This window comes from Hyaena hyaena, unplaced genomic scaffold (assembly GCF_003009895.1).
Source record: "Hyaena hyaena isolate Hyena2069 unplaced genomic scaffold, ASM300989v1 scaffold_988, whole genome shotgun sequence".
Lineage (NCBI taxonomy): Eukaryota > Metazoa > Chordata > Mammalia > Carnivora > Hyaenidae > Hyaena > Hyaena hyaena.
In genome coordinates this window covers 92,946-115,670 of record NW_024081611.1, presented here as the reverse complement: position 1 = coordinate 115,670, position 22,725 = coordinate 92,946, and the positions used below count along the sequence as shown (strand labels likewise).

Sequence of the window (22,725 nt, the reverse complement as noted above, 5' to 3'; positions counted from 1 at the left end):
GAAACCCGCCTGCGTCCCGTCTTCCTGGCCGCGCGTTGTTGAGTCTCGTTCTGGCATCAGGTGCTGATTTCTGGGCGACCTGGAATCAGAGAATAGAAATAAGGTCTTTCGTTCTGAAGAGTCAGCCCCACACCCCCGAGTGAGATCCACCTGCTGGAGCTCGTGAGAGCCGGGAGGGAGGGGACGCGTCCTGGCCCCTAGGCGGGGCTCACGAGGGTTGTCACCGCTGCCACCTGCAGCCAACGGTTGGCTAGTGTGGGGCGACGCTGGCCAGCCCAGCCCCAGGGCACAGGAGTCTGGTTGAGGGCTGGGCCCCCACGGACCCGTTTTCCTGGTGGCCTCCCAGCCGACCCTTGTTGGAAAGCCTGGGTTGCGCCATCCCATGCCCACCAGAGCTGTGTGGACTTGGGGAGCGGGAGTGACAAGGGTGCCTCGTCCAGGGAGCCGGGAACGGGAGCGCAGCGGGCAAGCAGGTGCGAGAAAGGGCACCCAGATCCCACCGAGTGTGCACAGAACCCCGCCGTGGAGGTTGAACTGGTTCCCGCGCTCTGCGGGGTTTGCTCTCGATGCGCGGCCGTGGCTGGGCCAGGCGGGAGACGCCCCGAGCCGGGGAGGCTGGACAGCGCCTTCCACACCCCGCCAGTGCCGGGCCGCCCTGAAGGGCCTGAGACCAGGGGCTGAGCAGGTGGAAGGAACTTCCCAACAGGGGTCGAAGGGCCCACAGGAGGAGGGGCGGGAGCTGTCTCTGAGCTGCGGGGGGTGGGGGGCAGGTCTGGTGGCAGGAAATGCAGCGTAGCTGTTTCTAAGGACGGAGGTGAGGCACAGGCCCTGGGAGGGGATCGCCCTCCCCACCCGAAGCCCGCGTGCCTGGCCCCAGGGAAGGAACTTGGGGTCAAGGTCCCCCGCCTTGAGCAGGGGAGGGGCCTGGGCTGCCCCTCAGCCAGATCTGCGCAGAACAACACCCCCCGACTCAGGGCCCCACCCCCACCGGTGGCTCACAGTCACTGTGACATGGCGGTGGCCATCGTCACTGCAGTAAACTCATTTCCAACCCCGGGAAGATGGCCTGCTCTTTGATTAGTGGTATTCGGATGATATGCCTTTTTTATTTTTTAATAGAGAAACAGCTTGTCCAAGATCCCTCGGCCATCAGTTGGTGGCCGGCCACAGGCCTGTGTGATGACCAGCGTCCCTCGCAGGCTGGGCTTGGGGCCTGGCTAGAATCGGCAGCTCCGTGGGGTGGGTCCCGTCTAGAAATGGCTCCAGGTGTTGTGGCAAATGCCCCTGACAGTTGTGGTGGTTGAGCTGCTGGATTCTCTCCCAAGTGAGGGCCCCCACTCCCTGCACCGGCTTGCTGGCCCCTCCCCAGCTCCACTGGGAAAGGCTGTTTCCCAGTGGGCATCACCCCCTGGCCTCTCCCGAAGGCCTGCCTCCTCCCTGCATGTCAGAAACTGAGCCCTGACTGCCCCCGATACCTGTGCCCCCGCCACGATCTCTTCTGCCTACCCTTGCTTCTCGCCCTCTCCCACCCCCCACCCCACCCCCACCGCCACCATCTCTCCCATGAAGTATCGCAGCCACCACCTAGCCAGCCCTCACCCTCGGCCCTCACCCAGCTGCCAGGCCCTCCTCACAGCAGCCGTGAGAATATCCTATGGAAACTGTATTCAGATCATGGCAGATCATCTCTGTTCAGAAGCCTTCAGGGCCCCTGTCACACTCCCCAGGAGAAGCCAGCATCATCGAAACAGCCTCTGGGGCCTGCCTGACCTGCCCTCTTCCCTGCCTCCCCTCCTCCCTCTCTCTCTGCAGCCACACAGGCCCTGCACCGTTCCTCCACTGCACCAGGCCCAATGCTGCCCCAGGGCCTTTGCACAGGCTGTTCCCACACTAGAATGCCTCCCCATGGCTCCCTCCCTCAGCTCCCTCAGGACTTGAGTCATTGGTCGCTTGAATCAGCTTCCCATTTGGTACCTACTCAATGCAAAAGAAATGAAAGTATAACCGATTGTTCTTTTGGGGGCTGCTAGTGAGGTCACTACTTTTTGGAGTTACTTCTACTTGGGAAGAACTTGTCAAGATGACCATGCATCATTGATGTCAATGTCAACATAACAACCCAAGTAAAGAGGGTCCACTTTTCATGTCACAACACTGGGCTGGGGGGGCGATGATGAGCCGAGGCAAGCATCCTTCCCCAGCACTTCGTACACGTGAGCCCCTGTGTCCCCGTACACGTGAGCCCCTGTGTCCTCATACATGTGAGCCACTCTGTGTCCTCAATACACGTGAGCCGCCCTGTGTCCCCGTACACGTGAGCCCCTGTGTCCTCGTACACATGAGCCGCCCTGTGTCCTCGTACATGTGAGCCACCCTGTGTCCTTGTACACGTGAACCTCTCTGTGTCCCCGTACATGTGAGCCAGCACCCCGTCCAGCCCATGGCCCTGAGTCTGGCCTAACCCTCCTCTCTGGCCCCAGAGGATTCCCTGAGAAGTGGCGCCCTGTGTTCCCCGAGCCTGGGGTGGCAGAGTAAAGTCTCCAGCCTCTGTACCCTAGCTTCCTGCACATGGGGACCCCTCTGTGCTTCGGGACCTCCTTCTTCTCTTGGTCTCTGTTTCTTGAGGCTCGTCAGGATCCGGGGGGTACACACGTGGACAGACCCGGCTCCATCTCTACCCACTGGGGCTTCTCATTCCCACGGGGGAGACAAGCATTAAATAAAATATACCTGCTGGCTCCAGAGGGGAAAGTTCTCTGAAGAAGACCTCAGGGTTCCAAGGACCCCCTCATACCCCCACACTTCCTCACCTGGAGCCTGAATGGGCCCCCCAGTCTCCCAGGGCCGTGGCGGGCAGGGGTGCTCGGGGCCGGGAGGAGCGTGCGCCCCGAGGTCAGAGGGCACTGCCACACTGGTGAGCTGCTACTCACTGACTTCGCAGCTATGGCTTCGGCGCCAGCACCGAGGGGAGAGAGGTGGGCACCAGAGTCTCCGCTGGGGCCTGACTTTCTGTGCGGCCGGTTCCTGCCCTTCTGACCCGAGGCTGAGCTCTGGGGGGGCAGCGACTTGCTGCAGATCCTCTCGGCCTGCCGTCTGGCCTGGGCACGGAACCCCACACACAAGCCTTTGCGGTATTGTGTTCCGTTCCCGTTTGCAGCCTCTCAGTCAGGGACGTGAGGATGTATCAGTCTGTCTGTGCGTCGTCCTGTGTTTTGTGTTGTTTTTATTTTCTCAGAAAGAAAAAAAAAAAGCTTTACTGAGAGAAAATACACAACCAATTCCAGAGTGTGTGGCTTTCAGGCCACTCCATCCCCCCACTGGCAGTAAGAACACAGACCCTTCAGTCGGCACACATCCCCTACCTCGGGGAGGAGGTGTAGCCACTAGCACCTGGCCTGAGAGCTCTAAGAAAGGGGCAGGACAGGAGATGCCACGGACCCCACCCTTGGGGAGGGGCCTCGCGGATGCCTCCTTAGCCGGAGCTTGGAACAGACTGGGCCAGCGCAGTGACTTCAATGGCCGCAGTGAGGTACCCACCATGGGAGCCTCATAACCCAGTTAAGAAAAGGAGCATCAGGAAGGAGTGTCTGGGAAATGGATCCTTTCATTCATCCCTTCCTTCTTGGCCTGTTCTAGTACAATCTGACCGCCCCAGGTTTCAGGAGTCCTGGTTGGGGCAAAGAAATAGCAGCCCAAGCCATAAGGCAAGAATTCAAGTAGAACTTTTATACTCAGTGACCAGGGGGTGAGACAGGAGGCCAAGCCCCAGCCACCTTCATCCTTAGAGTAATGATTTGTTCCTTAAGGGCAAGATGTCAAGAGGCGGATAGGCCATAAAGGCCAAGGTTGCCCTGTTAAATGTCAGGTGCTGTGCTGATGGGTTCCTCGAAGCTCTTCTCAATGCTCCTCTTTGTCTTGACGTTCCTGAAAGTTTAGGAGCCACTTGGCATCTAAATGATTATGAAGACACAACCCAATAGGTCTCAATCACATGCAGATTTTTAGAAATCAAGTCAAGGACCCTGAAAACCAGGTTGGAAATTGAAGGAACAAATACAGGCGTGGAGAGAAGCTCATAATAATAACGCACCCAGAATCTCTCAACCCCAAATCAGTGACTGTGGATGTGAATTTCCTCCCCACGTCAAGGGGGAGAACGTATGTGATCCTCATAATGGGTCCATGTTGGCATTTCGGGGACCTGGACCAACGTGAGCATGTCTGTCTTTATCCAGCTCCAGTGGCTGTTAGATAATTACGAAACCGCGGAGGGCGTGAGTCTCCCCAGAAGCTCTCTCTACAACCATTACCTGCGGCACTGCCAGGAGCACAAGCTGGACCCTGTGAACGCTGCCTCCTTCGGGAAGCTGATCCGCTCCGTTTTCATGGGGCTGCGGACGCGGCGGCTGGGCACCAGGTAGGTACCCGGGGATGCGGGGCAGGCCCACGCCCGCCCGTCCCCCTGCACCCTCTGTACAGACGTTGAGCTTTTGGAGGATGTGAGCTCCCTCGTGCCCGCGTGTCCTGCCCTGCGTGCCTCTGGGTGAACTTGGATTTGTTCTGAACTGGCGGCAGCATGGGCCTGGCCGGCCCCGGGTGTTGGCCGTGGGCCGTCTCTCTCCTGGTGACACAGGCTCGGCTTCACCACCCTCTCTTTGTTTAAAATTTTCCTTAATAAGGTTTTCTTAAAAAGCAGCCTCTGGATGACCTAGGAGAGTTGGATTTATCATTTCGTGGTGCTCTCCTCCATGCCTGCACCAACCCGCCAGCAGCCAGGGACTGTCATGCGCCATAAACTTTCCAGGCACCAGTCCGACACCCCTCCCGCTAGAAAACAGCGGCCGTACTCTGCTCAAAGGGGGCGGCCCAGAGCACACAGAAGGCTGCCTCCTGCGCGGCCCCTGTCTGTGAAATCACACGTGGGGCCGGGGGCACACGTGCACCCTCAGAAGCTGGCCTCCGGCCAAGAGAAGGTTCTCTGCCATCCTCTGACCCATAACAGAACATCCTGACGGAGCTTCAGTGGACGGAGGGGGCAGGAAGGGGAAGGGGAGCGACCCTGGTCTCTGGGGACACAGCCACCACCGCCCGTGGGGCCTCTCGAAGGCTCATGCAGGGCCTCCACCGTCAGTGTGTCCTGGACGCTTGGCCTCAGGACCCGGCTTTTCTCCCCCTGCTTCCCCCCCCCCCACCAGCTAAGCTCTGACGTCTTCTAGAAAGGGGCTCTCCTGGGGCGCAAGGGTGGCTTAGTCGGTTAAGCATCCAACTTTCGCTTAGGTCATGATCTCGCGGTTCGTGGGTTCGAGACCCGCGTCGGGCTCTGTGCTGACTGCCCGCTCAGAGCCTGGAGCCTGTTTCTGTCTGTGACTCCCTCTCTCTCTGACCCTCCCCTGCTCACGCTGTCTCTCTCTCTCTCCTAGAAATAAATAAAATATTAAAAAAAAAGAAGAAGAAGAAAGGGGCTCTCCTAAGGAGCCCCTCTGATCTGTCTTCTTAACCAAAATGGCTAAAGCTCTTGGATCATCATGGCTCCCATAATAAGCTCTGATAGTGTTTCCCACAACTGCACCTTTTCCAAATCATGTTGTTAGATGATGTGGGTGGGGGGAGGGGAGGTGGTGGTGGTGGTGGTGGGGATGGGGGTGATGGGAATGATGGAGATGATGGTGGGGGGGTGAAGGGGATGATGGTGGGGGATGATGGGGATGATGGAGATGATGGTGGGGGGGTGATGGGGATGATGGTGGGGGGGATGATGGAGATGCTGATTGTGGTGGTCACGGTGATAATGATGGTGGTGACGATGATGATGGTGGTGGTGATGGTGTTGCTGGTGGCGATGGTGGTGATGCCGGTGGTGGTGAGGATAGTGGTGATGGTGGCGATGGTGGTGACGATAGTGACGTGTGAGGGTGGCAGTGATGATGATGATGATGATGAGGCCATATTGGGTCAAACAAAGCTAGGCTGCTTTTCCCATTGCAGGACTTCTCAGAGCCATTATAATACTTAAATGCAAGAGGGGAACGTCCAGGAGGGGGGCAAGTATAGACCTTCCTAAACCCCTCCAATTGTGGAACAACCATTCCCATATGGTCCAGAGGACACTGAACCTGAGAACCCAAAGTGGAGGGCCGAGACCCGGCACCTGTCCCGTCACTCGGGCCATCTGCGAGGACCGCTGACCTTGAGTGCTTGGTTTCTAGGGGCAACTCCAAGTACCATTACTACGGGATCCGCCTGAAGCCGGACTCGCCCCTGAACCGGCTGCAGGAGGACACCCAGTACATGGCCATGCGGCAGCAGCCCGTGCACCAGAAGCCCAGGTGAGTGACGCGGCCACCGCCGGCCCAAGGCCGACTCGCTGCCCGCACAGGGCCAGGTCTGCTCCGCTTTGGGAACGGACAGAGAGGTGTTTCTCAGCATTGAGTGCACAGGTAGGAGGGGGCTCTCCGAACCGTGATGGAGAAAACAAATCCGTGTCAGCCTCTGGCTCCGGCGTCCCAGGAGAGCCAGGGCACAGGAGGCTGGGGACACAGCCTCGTCCAGCTCACAGCCTTCAGCCTTTCTCCTTTAAAAAAAAAAAAAATAGACATTATTTTTTAGAACAGTTTTAGGTTCACAACAAAATTGGGCAGAAAGTGCAGTGTTTTCCACATGACCCTGTCCTCAACGACATCTGTGAGCCTACACCACATCGGGCACATCGTTACCACCTCAAGGCCAGGCTCCACGCTGGGGCTCACCCTCGGGGCTCCCTTCTAAGGGGTTCGGACAGAGTAGTTTCCCCGCCCTCACAGTCCCCTGGGCCCCGCCTTCTGACCCCGCCCTCCCCTGAGGTTGCCATAGTTTGGCCTTTTCCAGAAGATCATAGAGCTGGGATCATAGATCTTTAATTGCCAACAACAGGGAAAAAAAGAGAGTGTGTTGAAAAAGGGCCCGAGAAGCCTGGAGAAAGAAGTCTATTACATACTTAAGTGGCTGCTTCTCCCGGACATTTTGATCCAATGGCTGGAAAGGCCTGGTCGTTTTCTGGAATGTTCTCATCTCTATCCATCATGTACCTACTCATCTTTTAAGGCAGGGGTCAGCACACTTTTCTGTAAAGGTGAGCTCTGCCGTCGTAGCATGAAACCCATAGACAAGTGGGCGTGGCCGTGTGCCAATAAAACTTTATTCACAGGCAGCTCCTTCCGCCCACGGGTCCGGGTGGGTCTCCAGTAAAACCACCTCATTTACCCGCCCCCCCCCCAAAAAAAAACACCTTTATTCACAAAACAAAGAGCACAATTGGCCCTCCACAGCTGTGATCCACAGACCCCTGGTTCAGGTGCTACTCACATGTCCCCTCCCTGGCAGCCTCGCAGTCGCCTCTCCTTCCCTGCTTCCCTCCACCCCCGGCTCCTCTCCGCAGCGTCCAGGCTCCTCCGGGGCAGGGACCGTGCCCCCTCACCTCCACGTGCATCATCATTCCTTAGCCAATCTGTGTGTGGCTAAAAACCTGCTTTAGCAGCTCCAAGGCCATCCCAGTGACCCCATCCCACATTGTTCGACTGTGGGAGTTGGAGAAGAGAATCTCTAGAACGTTCTCCAGGAGCCACCAGATAAAAGAGTGGAACCAGCAGTCCATCGTGTACCTGCTTGTCCACAGACATAGACTCCATCGCTTCTTCTTCCTGTTTGGCCTGGCACCTCAGACCCCTGGGACTCGCTACGCCAGGCAGTGTATGGTTTTAGGGCCTGCTCCGCGCCTCGTGCCCTTTACACGTGGAGCCACCGCGAGTCAGGTGGCCTGCACGGTCCTGGGGGCATTCTCCATCCTCACGGGAAGCTTGGCCCCTTCTCCCAGCCGGAGTGGCGTCCCCCACCCTTCCCGCCACATACTGTCACTACCCCACAGCGTCCCGCCGGGCTCAAGGGACACAGGGCCCTGGGGAGCCCAGTCTGCTGCCAGGACAGACTGGCCCCCGCTTTCTGGCTCAAGGCCAAAGGAAAGTCCCAGAATTTCCTTTGTGATTCTATTGAAAGAAGTTCACTTATCTTCTAAGAGAGAAGTATGGGGCAGGGGGGAAGATATGCGCGCGCACACACACACACACACACCCTGTGTACCCCTCAGCAGATGGGTGGACACGCAGATGTGTCCCTCCAGACCCTGTTGTTATTCAGCAGTAAGAAGGAAGGACGCCCTGACCCTGCTACAACATGGATGGACCGTGAGGACATTGTGCTCAGTGACAGAAGCCAGACACAAAAGGACAGATACTGTAGGGTTCCACCCACAGGGGGTCCCCAGAGGAGTCCCATCCAGAGACAGAGAGTAGGTGGTGGGACCCAGGGGCTGGGCAGGGGGCAAGAAGTCGGTGTTTCACAGGGACAGAGCCTCAGTTTGAGGAGATGGAAAGTTCTGGAGACGGATGGTAGGGGTTGACACCCCTGAACCGCGCACTTAGAGATGGTGAAGAGGATACACTTTAGGTTACGTGTATTTTAGCACAAGGTTTTAAAACTCATGCCCACACATCCATACACACGTCCCCAAACTGAATCCTGCTCAGCTCTCTGCTCCCTGGGCGCCTGCGGGCAGTGCTGCTGGGGCCTCATGGTGGCCCTGTGTCCCCTGTCCAGGTACCGGCCAGCTCAGAAGACGGACAGCCTCGGGGACGGTGGCTCGCACGGCGGCCTGCACAGCACCCCGGAGCAGGCCATGGCCGCCCAGAGCCAGCAGCACCAGCAGTACATAGGTGAGGGCCCCCCCGCCCAGCGCAGGGCCTTCCGGAAGCTCCGGTGTCCACTCAGCTCCTCGAGGTGCCCATGGGTTTCACCTGCAGGGTGCTTGAAACCGTTTTCTTGTATGATACCATTTTAATTACACGGAGGTGTTCTAGATCAACCTTTACAGCCTCCCCAAGATTTCAGAGTAATCAGCAGACGCCCCCCAAATTAGCATGCGAGGTGACTGTCAGAAGAATGAACACATGCTGAAATGCCCGTCATAAGGAAGACAGCATGTGTGTTCAAGCCTGTTGGCTCAGGACTTGGCTGCCGTCCTCAGTTCCCTTTGCTTCCCCAGAGCATTTAGGGGGCTTGGGGCTCCACCGGGCTGCCTGGCCCTCCCCTGGGAGACCCCCTTCCCCAGCGGCACCTCTGCTGCCCAGAAAGCACCTAACTCACAGCCCAGCCGGGGCGGGGGACTTGCTGAGGTCAGTGTCCAAGGCACCCACACTGAAGACAGCAGCGGCCTTCAGCGATTGTTAGTGTATTTTTGGAGCCCAGACAGAACCCTCTGGAAGTCACTAGGGACGGCCGGGGACGGCCGCCTCCTCAGGTCCACCGCCCCGGGTGGTCCCCAGGCTGGGGTGACAGGAGCACTCGCTGAGCGCCAGGCCCTGGGCTCAGCGCTTGCCTGTGTCAGCGTACTTGCTGTCGCTGGGAGAGGACAGTGCTGTCCCCTCTGTCCCTGAGAAAACCAAAGCTTAACAGCAGTGAGGCTCAGGGCTGAGGAGCGGCCACAGGCACGCGGGGCAGGCGTCTGCCAGCACCCGGGCCTCGTGCTGCTCCGCGAACCCCCTTTCCTCCCCTAGATGTGTCCCACGTCTTCCCGGAGTTTCCTGCGCCTGACCTGGGCAGCGCCCTGCTGCGGGGGAGCGTCACGCTGCACGACGTCAAGGCCCTGCAGCTGGTCTACCGGCGGCACTGTGAGGTGACCGCCCCACACCCGGCCCAGGACACAGACGGCCCCCACCCCATCCCACAGAGCTGCCAGACTCTCAGACACCACAGAGTGACCCGGGGTGACCCAGCGGGGCAAGAGCAGCCCCCCTGCTTCCTGTAGCCAGGAAGTAGATAGGATTTCCACTTTGTTTTTTTATATTTAATTTTTTTGAGAGAGAGAGAAAAACGAATGAGCGGGGGAGGGGCAGCGAGAGAGGGAGAGAGAGGACCCCAAGCAGGCTCCTCACTGTCAGCGCAGAGCCTGATGCAGGGCTCGACCCCACAAACCGTGAGATCATGACCTGAGCTGAAATCAGGTGTCGGGTGCTTAACCCACTGAGCCCCCAGGCGCCCCCCAGGTTTCTGAACCGTGACCTGTCCCTTCATTCTGTCCCTTCTTGTGGTCTCTCTGCATTTCCAGGGACCCCACTGCGGCTCCCAGCAGGCTGCCCGCTTGCCCGTCCCGACGACGGGGCCGGGTGCCCTTTCTCACGCGCGCGGCTGTGTGTCTGACCCGCCACGTTTATTCGCAGGCTACTCTGGACGTCGTGGTGAGCCTGCAGTTTCACTACATCGAGAAGCTGTGGCTGTCCTTCTGGAACTCGAAAGCCGCCTCTGGTGACGGCCCCGCCTCTCTCCCTGCCAGGTACCCCACTGTCCCTGCCCAAGCCTGGCCGCTCGTTTCCCAGGACCCCAGGCTTAACCTGCAGGCCGTGGACCCCTTTCCAGAACGGGTGCTTAGAGCCCCCTGTGTGTGTGTGTGTGTGGTTTTCACCCTGCGACCATGGCCCATGGTTGGTGTTGCCCCTTCCGCTAGTTCATGAGGGGCCGTAGGGGACCCTGAGAGGCCCAAGTCGCCCGGCCACAGGCAGGGAGGGGCAGTGCGGGCCCGCTGGGGACTTGGACGCGGGGCCCGGCGCAGTCCTGTGGCCTCCCGCCCCCCCCACAGGCCGCGGCTCACCCCGTCCCCCTCCCCCGCAGTGACGGAGAGCCCGAAGCCACTGTCCTCCCGAAGGACAAGCTGGTGTCACTGTGCAAGTGCGAGCCCATTCTCAAGTGGATGCGGAGCTGCGACCACATCCTGTACCAGGCCCTGGTGGAGGTCCTCATCCCCGACGTGCTGCGCCCGGTGCCCAGTAAGCCGCTCGCGGGCCGCGCGCTCGCCCTCCCGCCCCTCGTGCTTCCCCAGCTCAAGGCTCCGGGGACGCGCGCCTCCTTCGGGCCACCGCCTGCCGGCCCCCGGTGACACTCCAGCCAGAGGAGGTTCCCCAGAGGGCGGGGCCGAGGTCACAGGACAGACCTGCCCCAGTCTGCAGCTTTGCTAAAACCCCGCTGGGGCTGGGGGCCTTCCCAGGAGCCCTGCCCCCCCGCATGCGGCCAGGCCGCGGGGCGGGCATCCCGGCCCCCTCAGGCCCTCCCTGTGGGGCCCCCAGCGTCCTGAGGGAGGAGGAGGAGGAGGAGGAGGCAGGGCCCTGAGGCCTCGCTCCTGATGAAGGACCGCAGGGGGCACCACGGGTTACCTGGCGCGGACCTAGCAATACCTGTGCCTATCGGCCCAACGGAAAGTGTCTCTCTCAGTGAGCCGGCGCTGCTTTTGTGCCCAAAAATGGGGACAGCAGGACGATCGCCTTTCTCCCCCGGTCGCCTGCCCGAAACCGCTCGTTGTGGCCCGCGCTTAGTCTCCGTGTTAACGGTCGAGCTGCGGTGTATTTGTAGCGTTTTATTCTAACAGTCTTACGGGTTTCGCGTTGCAAGGCATCTCAGTAGCTTCAGAAGCGGGTAGAACATACGTACCTGTGCGTGTCCGAGGGCCTCTCCTCCGTGCTGCGGGCCGTCCGGGGCACTACGGGGGGCTGGGCCCGGCCCCCGCCCACTCGGTGCCAGGAGCTCCCCCAGCTGTGAGGACCACAGAGGTCTGCACACACCCCGTGTCCCCCGGGAGCAGAGTCGCCCTCGGTGAGAGCCGCGAGCACAGACAGGCAGGTGCCGAAGGTGAAGGCAGCGGGCGGCCCTCACTGCTGCCCAGCGCCGCCCGCGCGGAGCGCCCTGCCTTCCCCTGGTCCCTCGTCCCTGGAGCACTGCTGCCTCTTCTCCTGCGCTGCTCACTCTTCCAGGTTCCCTGCGCGCGTGTCTCTTCCTGAAGCTGGTCCTGACGGGCAGGCCTGCCTGTCTCACCGTGTCGCGGCTCGTGTCTCCCAGGTACCTTGACCCAGGCCATCCGTAATTTTGCCAAGAGCTTGGAAGGCTGGCTGACGAATGCCATGAGAGACTTCCCACAGCAGGTCATCCAGACCAAGGTAACCACTCCGCTGTGACTGTGACGGGAGCGGCTGGCGGGCGGGGGGGCTTCAGGGAGGGGCCCCTGTCCCCTGCCCCAGGGAAAGCAGGCCACCCCTGTGGGCCTGAGGCCCCTGAGTCCTCCCAGGAAGCCCTGAGGCTGCTGGCGAGGCAGGACCAGCGCTAGCAGGGAGGGGCACGACAGATGTCATTTGCTGGGATGCATTTGGGTCAGTTCGGAACAGATAGGATGATTCCAAGCCCATCATAGGAGGGAGGGTCCAATCTAGGCCACAGATCAGGACCTGAAATGCGCCGGCTTGGCCTCCATGCACAGAAGAGAGTGCCTGCCTGGCGCTCTCGCAAGCGGCCCTTAGAGACCTGCGTACGGAAGCCGTCAGGCCCCCAGCACCTGGCCTCCCTGACCCTGGAACTCTGTGAGACCAGCAGCTCCCGAACTTCAGGCTGCGTAGACTCGCAGGCCCCGCCCCACAGAGCCTGATCCCATGGCCCCCAGGAACCCGTCCCCCCAACCCCAGCCACTCCAGAGAGCCAGAGGAATTCTGGGGGCATAAGCCTGCTCAGTCCCGATACCTTGGCATCTTCTATAGAGGCCCAGACGCCTTGGTGAGGTTTCTGTCCTTCGTTCAGTCTCACTCTTCGGGTCCTTGAGACTGTCCGAAGCAGGGGTGGGGTGTCCCTCTCCCCTACTCCCTCCCCCTGCACTGACCCTGAGCCCAGTGCCCTCCCAGGAAAGGACAGCTTACCTTGCGGCTCCCTCGGCCACAGGTGGGCGTGGTCAGCGCCTTCGCACAGACCCTGCGCAGATACACGTCCCTCAATCACCTCGCTCAGGCCGCCCGGGCCGTGCTCCAGAACACTTCTCAGATCAACCAGATGCTCAGTGACCTCAACCGCGTGGACTTTGCCAACGTGCAGGTGACTCTCCGCTGTGACCCCCCCACCCCCACCCCCGCGGCCCGGGATGGGGCACGGAGCCCCGGCCGCAGATCGGCGACGCCGTGTGTGACTCTCTATCCCGCGGGCCCAGCCTTCCAGGCTCGAGAAAAATGCACAAAAGCACAAAATTCAACCCACAGCAAAACCCAGTGTGCGTGAGGACAGGCTCAGTGTGGAGGCCCCCCTGCAGCCCGCCAGCCCCCACTCCCTGATCCCACGGGCCCCCCACACCTCGGTTCATGCTCTGAGAATCTACCTCCCATTGCCGTTTTCGGGCTCTCTCCTCTGGGCTCCGAGCGGCACGGGCTGTGCGCCTGCGGGTCTGGCGCTGTCCCCGAGTCCCTCCACGACACACACAAACACGTTTGGGAAGGGGATCGCTTGAGAGTGAGACACCACAAAGACCCGGCCTGTCGTCTGACCCTCGGGCCCGGGAAGCATGGGTTTAAGCACTTAGGAGCCCGGGCAGCTTCCCTCTCTGGACGTCTGTCCGTCCGTGTCAGCCCCCATCCTGGGCGGCAGCGGGAGGGGCCCAGGGCTGGCGCCGCCGTGGGGGGCTGCCCTGACCCGCCGCCCGCGCCCCGCAGGAGCAGGCCTCGTGGGTGTGCCAGTGCGAGGAGAGCGTCGTGCAGCGCCTGCAGCAGGACTTCAAGCTGACGCTGCAGCAGCAGAGCTCCCTGGACCAGTGGGCGACCTGGCTGGACGGCGTGGTCACCCAGGTCCTGAAGCAGCATGCGGGCAGCCCCAGCTTCCCCAAGGCCGCCCGGCAGTTTCTTCTGAAATGGTCCTTTTACAGGTAAGCCCGGCTCGGCTTCTGGAAGAACTCGGGACGACAGGGCTGGGGGTCTGGAGCCGGAGCTGCCTGCCCGGCAGGGATGCCATGTTGATAGTCTCGGAGGTGAGCGGCCTGTGACCGTGCTTTCCAGACGTTTGCCCTCCTGTGGTTGTCGGGAGGCGCCAGGAAGAAGGCAGTGGGTGCAACATAAGCAGCTCACAGGGTGGGGAAGGGGGCCCACGGAGAGCCCACCAGGGACCCAAAAGCCCAGCTGTCCTGTTCACCTTGGGGGCTTGGCCGTACAGAGCCGAGAAGGTTCCGAGGAGAAAACGTCCCAGATCCCAAGCCAGCCCACTCTGTCCACTGACCCCACCTTTGCGTCCACAAACGTTCAAGCGACCTTTGCTTTCCACGCACCGATTTGGACACGGCAGTCAGCACGGGCTGACCCTTTGGCTGCCTTTGCTCAGTGGCCTCAGACCCACAGCCCACTGAGGCCACGAAAGGAAAAGCGTTAAGTAGAATCTGTCATCAGCTGCTGTCACTGACTCACTTGCACACCCCATCCTTCAGCCCGTTAAAAAATAAAGGGCCACGTTAAAATGTCCAGAAGTTGATTTGGACATTTCACATCGGGTAGCCCCAGCCCCAGGCGGTCGGTGAGCGAGGGGAGGGGTGTTTGCAGAGAATTTGCGGGAGCAAAGCGAGGACGTGAGGTGACTGACTGTAGCTTCAGGGCGGCGGCTCTGCTGTAATGAGAGCCCGGCATCCGTGGCGCCTTGTTGCCAAGGTTCACTCTCGGATTCCGGCCTGGACGCCGGCTTAGCTCTGGTTCGCTGGGGCCACGGGGCGTCAGAGCCCCTGCCGCGAAGGCCCCCTGTTTGATTACGGTCAGGGGTCCACACCCGTCTCCTCTCCTGCCTTGTCCTTTCCTGTTTCTTTGCGACACCAGCGCTGAGACGTAAGCTCTGAGGTGGGGCGTTTGGGGGCCGGGGCCAGAGGTTTGGGTCAGGTGCAAGTTGTCTAATTCCTTCAGATCAGGGGTCGCTTTTCTATAAAGGATCAGTAAGTATTTCCAGGAAATAAATCAGCTATTATTGGCACACGCCCTGTAACGAACACGCATGGCTACGTGGCAATAAAATGTTATTTACGGGCACTGAATTGTGAAATTTCAGGTACTTTTTCATGCGTCGTGAAATATAATGCTGCTTTTGACTTTGTTTCCAACCACTTAAAAATAGAAAAACCATTTTGAGTTCGCAGGCAGTACTCGACGGGCAGTGGGCTGTATCTGGTCCGGATTTGGGGCCCTTGTTTGCCAGCTCTTGCTGCGGCCCAAAGAGGCGGAAGCGCCCTGAAATTCTGTCTTGTTTTAGGCCCCAAACCCCTGACTGAGAAGAGAAGGGTGGATGGGAGGGAATCCCGGGAAGTGGAGGGAGGCCGCCGGCCGTGGGCGAGTCAGTGAGGGCGCCGCGGTGACCGCAGGCCGCGCCCTCCGGCTTGTGTCACACAGGGACACAGGGTCCTGTTGCCACGGTCTCTGGCTCCCGCCCGCTGGCACCCCCCCCCCCCCGCCACCGCCGGGTCACGCCGGACTCTGGGGTGGCCCAGGTGGCTGGCAGGCCCCTCGTGGGCCCACGGGCCCCCCGAAAAGCCTGGCTCGACTGCTTGCCCGCGACGCCCTGCTCCCAGAAGTTTCCCAGCCCCTGTGTGCCCATCCCTCAGCTCCATGGTGATCCGCGACCTCACACTGCGCAGCGCCGCCAGCTTCGGCTCCTTCCACCTGATCCGCCTGCTCTATGATGAGTATATGTTCTACCTGGTGGAGCACCGCGTGGCGGAGGCGACAGGGGAGACGCCCATCGCCGTGATGGGGGAGGTGAGCCCCCCCGACCCCCGCCTGGGGACCCTGGGAGGCCTGGGCGAGCAGACGCGCTTGCCTGGGCCGGTGGGTGGGAAAGAGCTCACGGGCTGGGCCCAGCTGACCCAGGTTCAGACCTGGCTCCTCTCGTCTCAAGTTCCCGCCTCTGAAGCGGGACCTCGAATACCCACCCGCGGGGTCTATGGTTGTAAAATGCATTTACCATTTACCATTCTAGCCAGTTTGGGTTTTTTTTTTAAGTTTATTTATTTATTTTGAGGGAGAGAAAGAGAGACAGCAGGTGAGGGGCAGAGAGGGGGGAAGAGAGAGAATCTCAAGCAGGCCTCATGCTGTCAGTGCAGAGCCCAACACGGGGCTCGAACCCATGAACCGTGAGATCATGACCTGAGCCGAAGTCGGCTGCTTAACCGACTGAGCCACCCAGGCGCCCCCACCATTCCAGCCATTTTAAAGTGAACACTTCAGTGACATTCAGTACATTAAGAGTTGTGCAAACACCACTTCTGCGTAATTCCGGAAAGCTCCGTCACCCCAAAGGCAAGCCCCATCCCCGTCGGCAGTCACCCCCGTCCCTCTGCCCAGAATCTGGCAACCAGTGCCCCCCTTTCTGCGAGGATTTGCCCGTTGTGGACGTTTCACACGCACAGATCACACACAATGTGGCCTTTTGTGTCCAGCACGTGTCCCCCAACACGATCTGTCTGCGGTGCAGCCCTGTTATGGCGGCTGTCATTGCTTCACTCCTCCTGTGGCCAAACGATGTCCCACCGTGTGGCTCTGCAGCGCTGCCCTTCACCCACCCCGCGTGTGAACACACGGGTCATTTACTGTGGGGCTGCTGTGAACGCTGGGTGCACCTTCTGGTTTGAATCCCTGTTTTCGCCTCGTTGGGGCACTTTCCTGGGAGCGGAGTGTGGGTCACTCAGGAAGTGGTGGCTCTTAGGAAGAAAGGCGGTGACGCTTACAGAGCTTTTAACACAGAAGCCTGTCACCACTCGGAGGCCACAGTCCCTGCCCCCTCGGTGGCCAGAGCAGTCAGCACCCCCTCAGCCCTCCAGCGGTGGCCAGGCCAGAGGGGACACACCCAGCATCAGGAGAGGACACGCAGCATCAAGAGGGGACACACAGCTTCAGGAGAGGACACCCCCAGCATCAGGAGGGGACATGCAGCATCAGGAGGGGACACGCAGCATCAGGAGGGGACACACAGCATCAGGAGAGGACACCCCCAGCATCAGGAGGGGACTGCAGCATCAGGAGAGGACACGCAGCATCAAGAGGGGACACACAGCATCAGGAGAGGACACCCCCAGCATCAGGAGGGGACTGCAGCATCAGGAGGGGACACGCAGCATCAGGAGGGGACACACCCAGCATCAGGAGGGGACACGCAGCATCAGGAAGGGACACCCCCAGCATCAGGGAGGGGACATGCAGCATCGGGGGGGACACCCCCAGCATCAGGAGGGGACACGCAGCATCAGTACCACCTCGTGTGGGAACCACTGTCATTTCCAAGCTAAAGCCTGTTTGAACTGTGGGAGGGGCGGTGGCTGACACTCACAGGACCAGGCCCCCCTGCGGAGGCCCCTGACCCCCCCTTCTCTCTTCCAGTTCAACGATCTCGCCTCCCTGTCGCTGACGCTGCTCGACAAAGGTGGGTGTGTCCGTGGCTTTTCCCTGCGGCTCTTCCTCCCACCCCTGCGCTAGCGAAATGGAGGCAGCCCCTGGGCCCTGGGGTGGGCTGGGGGCCTGTGAGCTGCCCCGGACAGGCAGGGGCAGTCTTGGCGGCAGCAGTGATGCTCAAGTGGCCCTGGCTACCCCCTCCCCCCACCGAGGCTGTGAGGAGCAGCCTCCCCCTCGCATGGGCACCTCGGGGCGACGTCTAGTCCCGTTCCCCAGGCACTTCCACATGGGGCCCCAGAGCAGGGCCACAGCCTCAGCCTCCGGCAGCCACTTGCCCCCACCCCACCCCATTCCCCGCCCCGCGGGGTGCGGACACCAGCGGCTGAGGGGACCTGCCAGGAATGTGACCCAGCAGTGACCGCCCGTCCCGGGGGCACTGCAGAGTGGGGGCCCTGGCCCAGCCGTGCCTGCGCACTTCTCTGAGAATGTGCCGCTCTCTCCCTCCCTGCTGCACCCCCACCCACATCCCTCATCCCCGACGCTCACCCTGCAGATGACCTCGGCGAGGACCGCGGCGGCGAGGCTGACCCCGACGCCCACAGCCTGGGCGAGCCGCTGGTGAAGCGGGAGCGCGGCGACCCGAACCACTCCCTGCAGGGCATCTAGCTGGACGGTGCCTTCCCTGGGCTCCAGACCGGGCCCCTCGGCTCCGCCGCCACAGTGCCTCTTAGGTGACGTGACCTGACCCCCCAGGGCACCGGCGCACCCTCATGGGACTCGCCGCTCCTCAAGAAAACCATTGGTAAACACGGCCGAAGGTGATGGCAGGCTCCCGAGTGCCCGAGCCGCTCACCTGGTCTCCCTGGGTCATCTTCTCCTGGACGCTCTCACTGTCTCCTCTGTTGACCGTGAGCTCTGGTCCTCCACGCACCCCCGCCTGAGGGCCGCACGCCTCGGCGCCTCCACCTTGGGCTTCTCTGTTCCGCCGGTTCCAATTTCCACCGTTATTTTTTAAAAGTCAGATCCCAGGAGGGAGGGGATGTCCTGCAGCTGCCGAGCCACCCTGAGCCCACCGGTGTCCACGGAGCCCCCGCCCTGGCGCCCGCTGGGGGGAAGGGACCATCTCAGCGCTGTGCCCGTGGCCGATTGCCGAGTCCCTGGGCCACTCACAGCCCACAGCCCCGTGCGTCTCCAAGAACAAGTCACGGAAACGGCCGGCTCATGCCGAGACACCGTGGTGTCTTTAAGAATCAAAACCATATGTTTTATCAGCCACTAGAAGGATTTGGGTTCTGTCCAAGTTCACAGCCAACATCAGGCCAAACTGCTGGGTCTGGAATGAGTTTGTTCCGAGGGGGCTGGGTGGTCGGTGTTTCTGTGGTGCCTTCAGAGGGCCAATCTGCCTGGCTCCCGCTCCACAGAATCTTCTGGAATGCCTGCCTTTGAACTATCAATCCTGGAGCACTTTGACCCCGGGCAAGTCCCATCTTGAACTTCTCAAAGTAGAAACTCTTCTTTGAGTTAAACGAATCCCCGAGGACTTGCACGTCCTTGAACTTTGAACACTCCGGATCTGTATCCGTCATAACACGTTGCACTTGGTTAGCTCCGTGCAGGAGTTCCGCCCCCAAACCAACCGCAAAGAAGAAAGACAAACCTCTGGTCTAGGAAGCGCCATCTTACAAAATGCAATAGTTTCTTCTTTGGGAAATACGTTTATATCAATAGTTTTGTGCTCTACTTGTTATTAGAACGTTTCTTATGAACATGTATATTGCAGTATATTCAGTCCCCAATATTTTTTTCTCACACAGAAGGTACTGATGTAAACTCACGTGGCCTTTAAAAACCTTCCTTCCTCGGCCCACGTCAGGTGTGCGGACAGGTGCGGAGGGGAAGACGAGAAAGACAGGCGCCTATTTTAGAAGCCGAAAAGTCCATGACGATCACAATGTTTGTCTGCTTTTACGGTTCAAGACTTAGATGGAATCAGACAGAAAGAATGTCTTTAAAATATATATCTTCTCTCCTGGGAGACATTTACGCTCCCGGTTCACGGACTGTGGTGGCTTTTCTTGCACATGCGCTAAGCGGTACAAACGGGGTTTCCGCCTCGGCTCCACGAGGAGCGACAGAGCTGACGGTAAAGACACGAGCCTTGCAAGCCCATTCTTGTTTCCCACTGCAGTGAACACACTGAGTCACGATCCGCACGATCCGCACACACGCCTGCCCTCCTACACACACACACACGCACACACACACTCCGGCATCCACACCCCTGCCCCTCCTACACACACACACACACACACACACACACTCCGGCATCCACACCCCTGCCCCTCCTACACACACACACACACACACACACACACACACACACACGGTGGTCCTAAAGGATAGGTCCCCTGCCTTAGATTGCCAGCCCAGCCAGGCTCATGCCCTGTGAGGCTCAGAGGAGAAGTAGTGGCCTCCAGCACCTTCTTCTTGGCTTGCTGGGGGGTGTTCCAGAAGGAGCAGTTTCCCTGAGCCTCATTTAGCAGGGCCAGCCCCGGGCCAAAGATAGCAAGGAAACAATTCCCAGCCCAGGATGGTCAGGACTATTTGCAAGCAGGCCCGACTCAGTCGGACACGGCAGCACAAAGCCCAGCTCCAGCTCCGACCAAACCGCCAGTCATCCTCGGGGCGTATCCAGTACCGTTGGGGGAGGAGGGGCCGAACTTGGGGATTCCCTAAGAATCACTGCATGAACTTACCCTACAGTGGCCAATCCTGGGCCCCATCCACAGAGGTGAGTTACCTGGTGAGTTGCCGTGAGGGCTGGAAAGCTGCGTTGTCTGGCCCACCCCTCTCGGGGACTCTGACACAGGGGACTGGGGGCCTGGGAGGAACCTCTGCAGAGGAGACTCACAGGGGCAGAAGCCAGGATGGAAAGACGTTCCAGAAGCGTGGACTTGGTTCCTGGTCAACCCCTAAAGTTGCTCCTCCGTGCCAGGCCAGTGTCCCCACCCCCTGTGCCCCGGAGATGCTCAGCCCAGGCCCCTCTGTCCCAGGTAGAGGCCCTGAGGCCCCCAGGTGACACTGAAATCGTCCACTACCTCCCTGGGCTGGGACCCCCACGGCCTGCAGCCAGCTCAGTGCTCTGCTGCCAGCATCTTGAAATTCTTAATAAGTTTTTGAACCAGGGGCCCACGCTTTCATTTTGCACTGGGCCCTGATGCAAATTTGGTGCCCAGCCGTGGGAACCCCCAGGACGCAGCCATGTGGCCTCCCCTGGAGCTGGTGGCCGGCCCGGCTCACCCCATGTTCACGGTCTCTGGCGCTCTCCAGCCTGACCAATAAACAGTCAGCAGGTGTCTTGTGTGTTACGCGTACCCCATACCATATTCGTAAAGAAGCTGGAGGAAAGAAAACGTAGCTAAGGAGATCACGAGGAAGAGGCAATCCATTTGCAGACTGTCCTGTATTTACCGCTGCACATCTGCATCTAAGTGGACGCACACAGCCCAAACCCACGTCGTGGTTGAAGGGCCCCATCCCCAGCCTCAGGGCATTGTGAGGTGTCAGTAAGTGAACACTTAAAAAGCGCTGGAGTAAACATTCTCAGCCTCGGCACCGGGCACACTCGGAACCAGATCACTGTCACTGGCAGGGCATCTGGGGCGCAGCAGCCCTGGCCTCGCCTGCTCTATGCCAGGGGCACCTTCCCTCCCCTGTTGTGACAACCACAGATGTCTCCAGACATTGCCTGGGGTCCCCTGGGGGAAGGATCCACCCCAAGTGAGGACCACTGGGTGAAAGCACAGCCTCTACAACCTGTTCTTGGGTCTTTTGAACCTTGAGAGCCACATCGCTGCTCACTTTTCTTTCTCTCCCCCTGCCTCGCACAAACGCTTACCCACTCAGTGCTCGGATTTCATGCACCTGGAACTCAGCCCACGTGCTCTTGGGGGCTTCTGAGCTTCACTGCACTTCCCATCTAACCACCACGCCCTCACACACACGCATCTGCCTCTTTAGTGCTTATCTTAATTGACACCTCCTCCAGGAAGTCTTCCTGGAAGCTCTCCTACCAGATTAGAATCCTTTATACCCCACATTTCCCATTAACGGTGGGGGAGTACCTCTTGTCTGCCTTGTTCAATACTGTGTTTCCCAAATCTACCACAGGTTATATGCATGCTCAGCAAACATTGAGTGAGTGGAGTGAGTGAGTGAGTGAGTGAGCGAAGAAGGCTTCTGGGAGAAGGTGCTATTCATGGTAATCACGGGAAGGGAGGGGAAGGACAGACAACACGTGGAAGAGCACTGAGGAGCGGCCAAAGGAAAGAAAACGCACTCAAACCTTGGATTGTGAGTAATGTGCTCTGCGAGTGTTCCGCAAGACGAGCAAACGTTTCTAATTAATCTTAACTTGATAAACCACCGATATCTTGCAATAATGAGTAGTACATGATGCCAAACGTCACATGATCCAACTGAGCCAATGATCTCTCTCTCTCTCTCTCTCTCTCTCTCTCTGTCTCTCTCCGCGGGATTGTGGGTGATCGTCTCCCAGGCTCTGATGCTCGGTCTCAGGCCACCGTGTTTGGCAGAAATCAGTGACTTTTCAGAATGTTGGAAGGTGCCCACCATGGGCTCTCGTGTATTTTTTAATCACTTCAGAGCACCTACAGACAGTTCTTGGCTTTTTCATACAAGAGTGAGCTTAGGAAGGCTTTGCTTCATTCTAGGTCAGGCTGCCTGCAGGTATAGACCCTTCCCTCTGCCGCCTTACTGCCAGTTACAATGAATACAGTATGATGAGAGTTTATTCATACTGTCCCGTAGTCGACATCCGTTACTGACAGTGTTGTCCTACACAATAACCTTCCTCTCCCTTGTCCCCCTCACACCAGCCTCGAAGGCTTTCAAAGGTAAGTGCAGATTAATATTTTTCTTTATATTTTCATTCTCTTTATTATTTTGTATAATACTGCAGTATTGTGATCATTTTTATATGAACACCTTTGGGTTGTGGAATGAATCATCTGAGTTTCCATTATTTCTTATGGGGAAATTCACTTTGATATACAAGTACTTTGGATTAAAGCATGTTCCTGGAACAAACTGTACTCGCAAACCAAGGTTTTACTGTAAATCCATTCAAGAGGCCACCACCAGAATTTCTTTTTAATTTTTTTAATGTTTTATTTATTTCTGAGAGAGAGAGACAGCATGAGCATGGGAAAGTCAGAGAGAGACGAAGACACAGAATCCAAAGCAGGCTCCAGGCTCTGAGCTAGCTGTCAGCACAGAGCCCAACGCGGGGCTCGAACCCACGAACCACGAGATCATGACCTGAGCCAAAGTCGGACGCTTAACCGACTGAGCCACCCAGGCACCCCCCACCAGAATTTTTTTTAATAATCGGAGCTGGGCTTTAGAAAGATTTATTCTGGCACGGTGGATTATACATAAACGGGAAGCAAGGACACCAGTTAGGTAC

At 59.1% G+C, this 22,725-nt stretch overlaps 1 protein-coding gene across 3 annotated transcripts in view; it reads left to right on the top strand.

Annotated features, from left to right (window-relative positions):
* RFX2 (regulatory factor X2) overlaps positions 1-19,297 on the top strand; it is a 92,143-nt gene extending 72,846 nt beyond the window's left edge. For all 3 annotated transcript variants that reach the window (XM_039221339.1, XM_039221338.1, XM_039221337.1), the window contains 12 exons: positions 4,236-4,417; positions 6,207-6,326; positions 8,629-8,744; positions 9,585-9,703; positions 10,248-10,360; positions 10,696-10,850; positions 11,914-12,011; positions 12,781-12,930; positions 13,539-13,747; positions 15,455-15,608; positions 17,226-17,268; positions 17,791-19,297. In XM_039221339.1, coding sequence (XP_039077270.1) covers positions 4,236-4,417; positions 6,207-6,326; positions 8,629-8,744; positions 9,585-9,703; positions 10,248-10,360; positions 10,696-10,850; positions 11,914-12,011; positions 12,781-12,930; positions 13,539-13,747; positions 15,455-15,608; positions 17,226-17,268; positions 17,791-17,903 — 1,572 coding nt within the window. In that variant the 3' untranslated portion in view covers positions 17,904-19,297. The remainder of the gene's footprint in view (positions 1-4,235; positions 4,418-6,206; positions 6,327-8,628; positions 8,745-9,584; positions 9,704-10,247; positions 10,361-10,695; positions 10,851-11,913; positions 12,012-12,780; positions 12,931-13,538; positions 13,748-15,454; positions 15,609-17,225; positions 17,269-17,790) is intronic.
* The last annotated feature ends 3,428 nt before the right edge of the window (positions 19,298-22,725 follow it).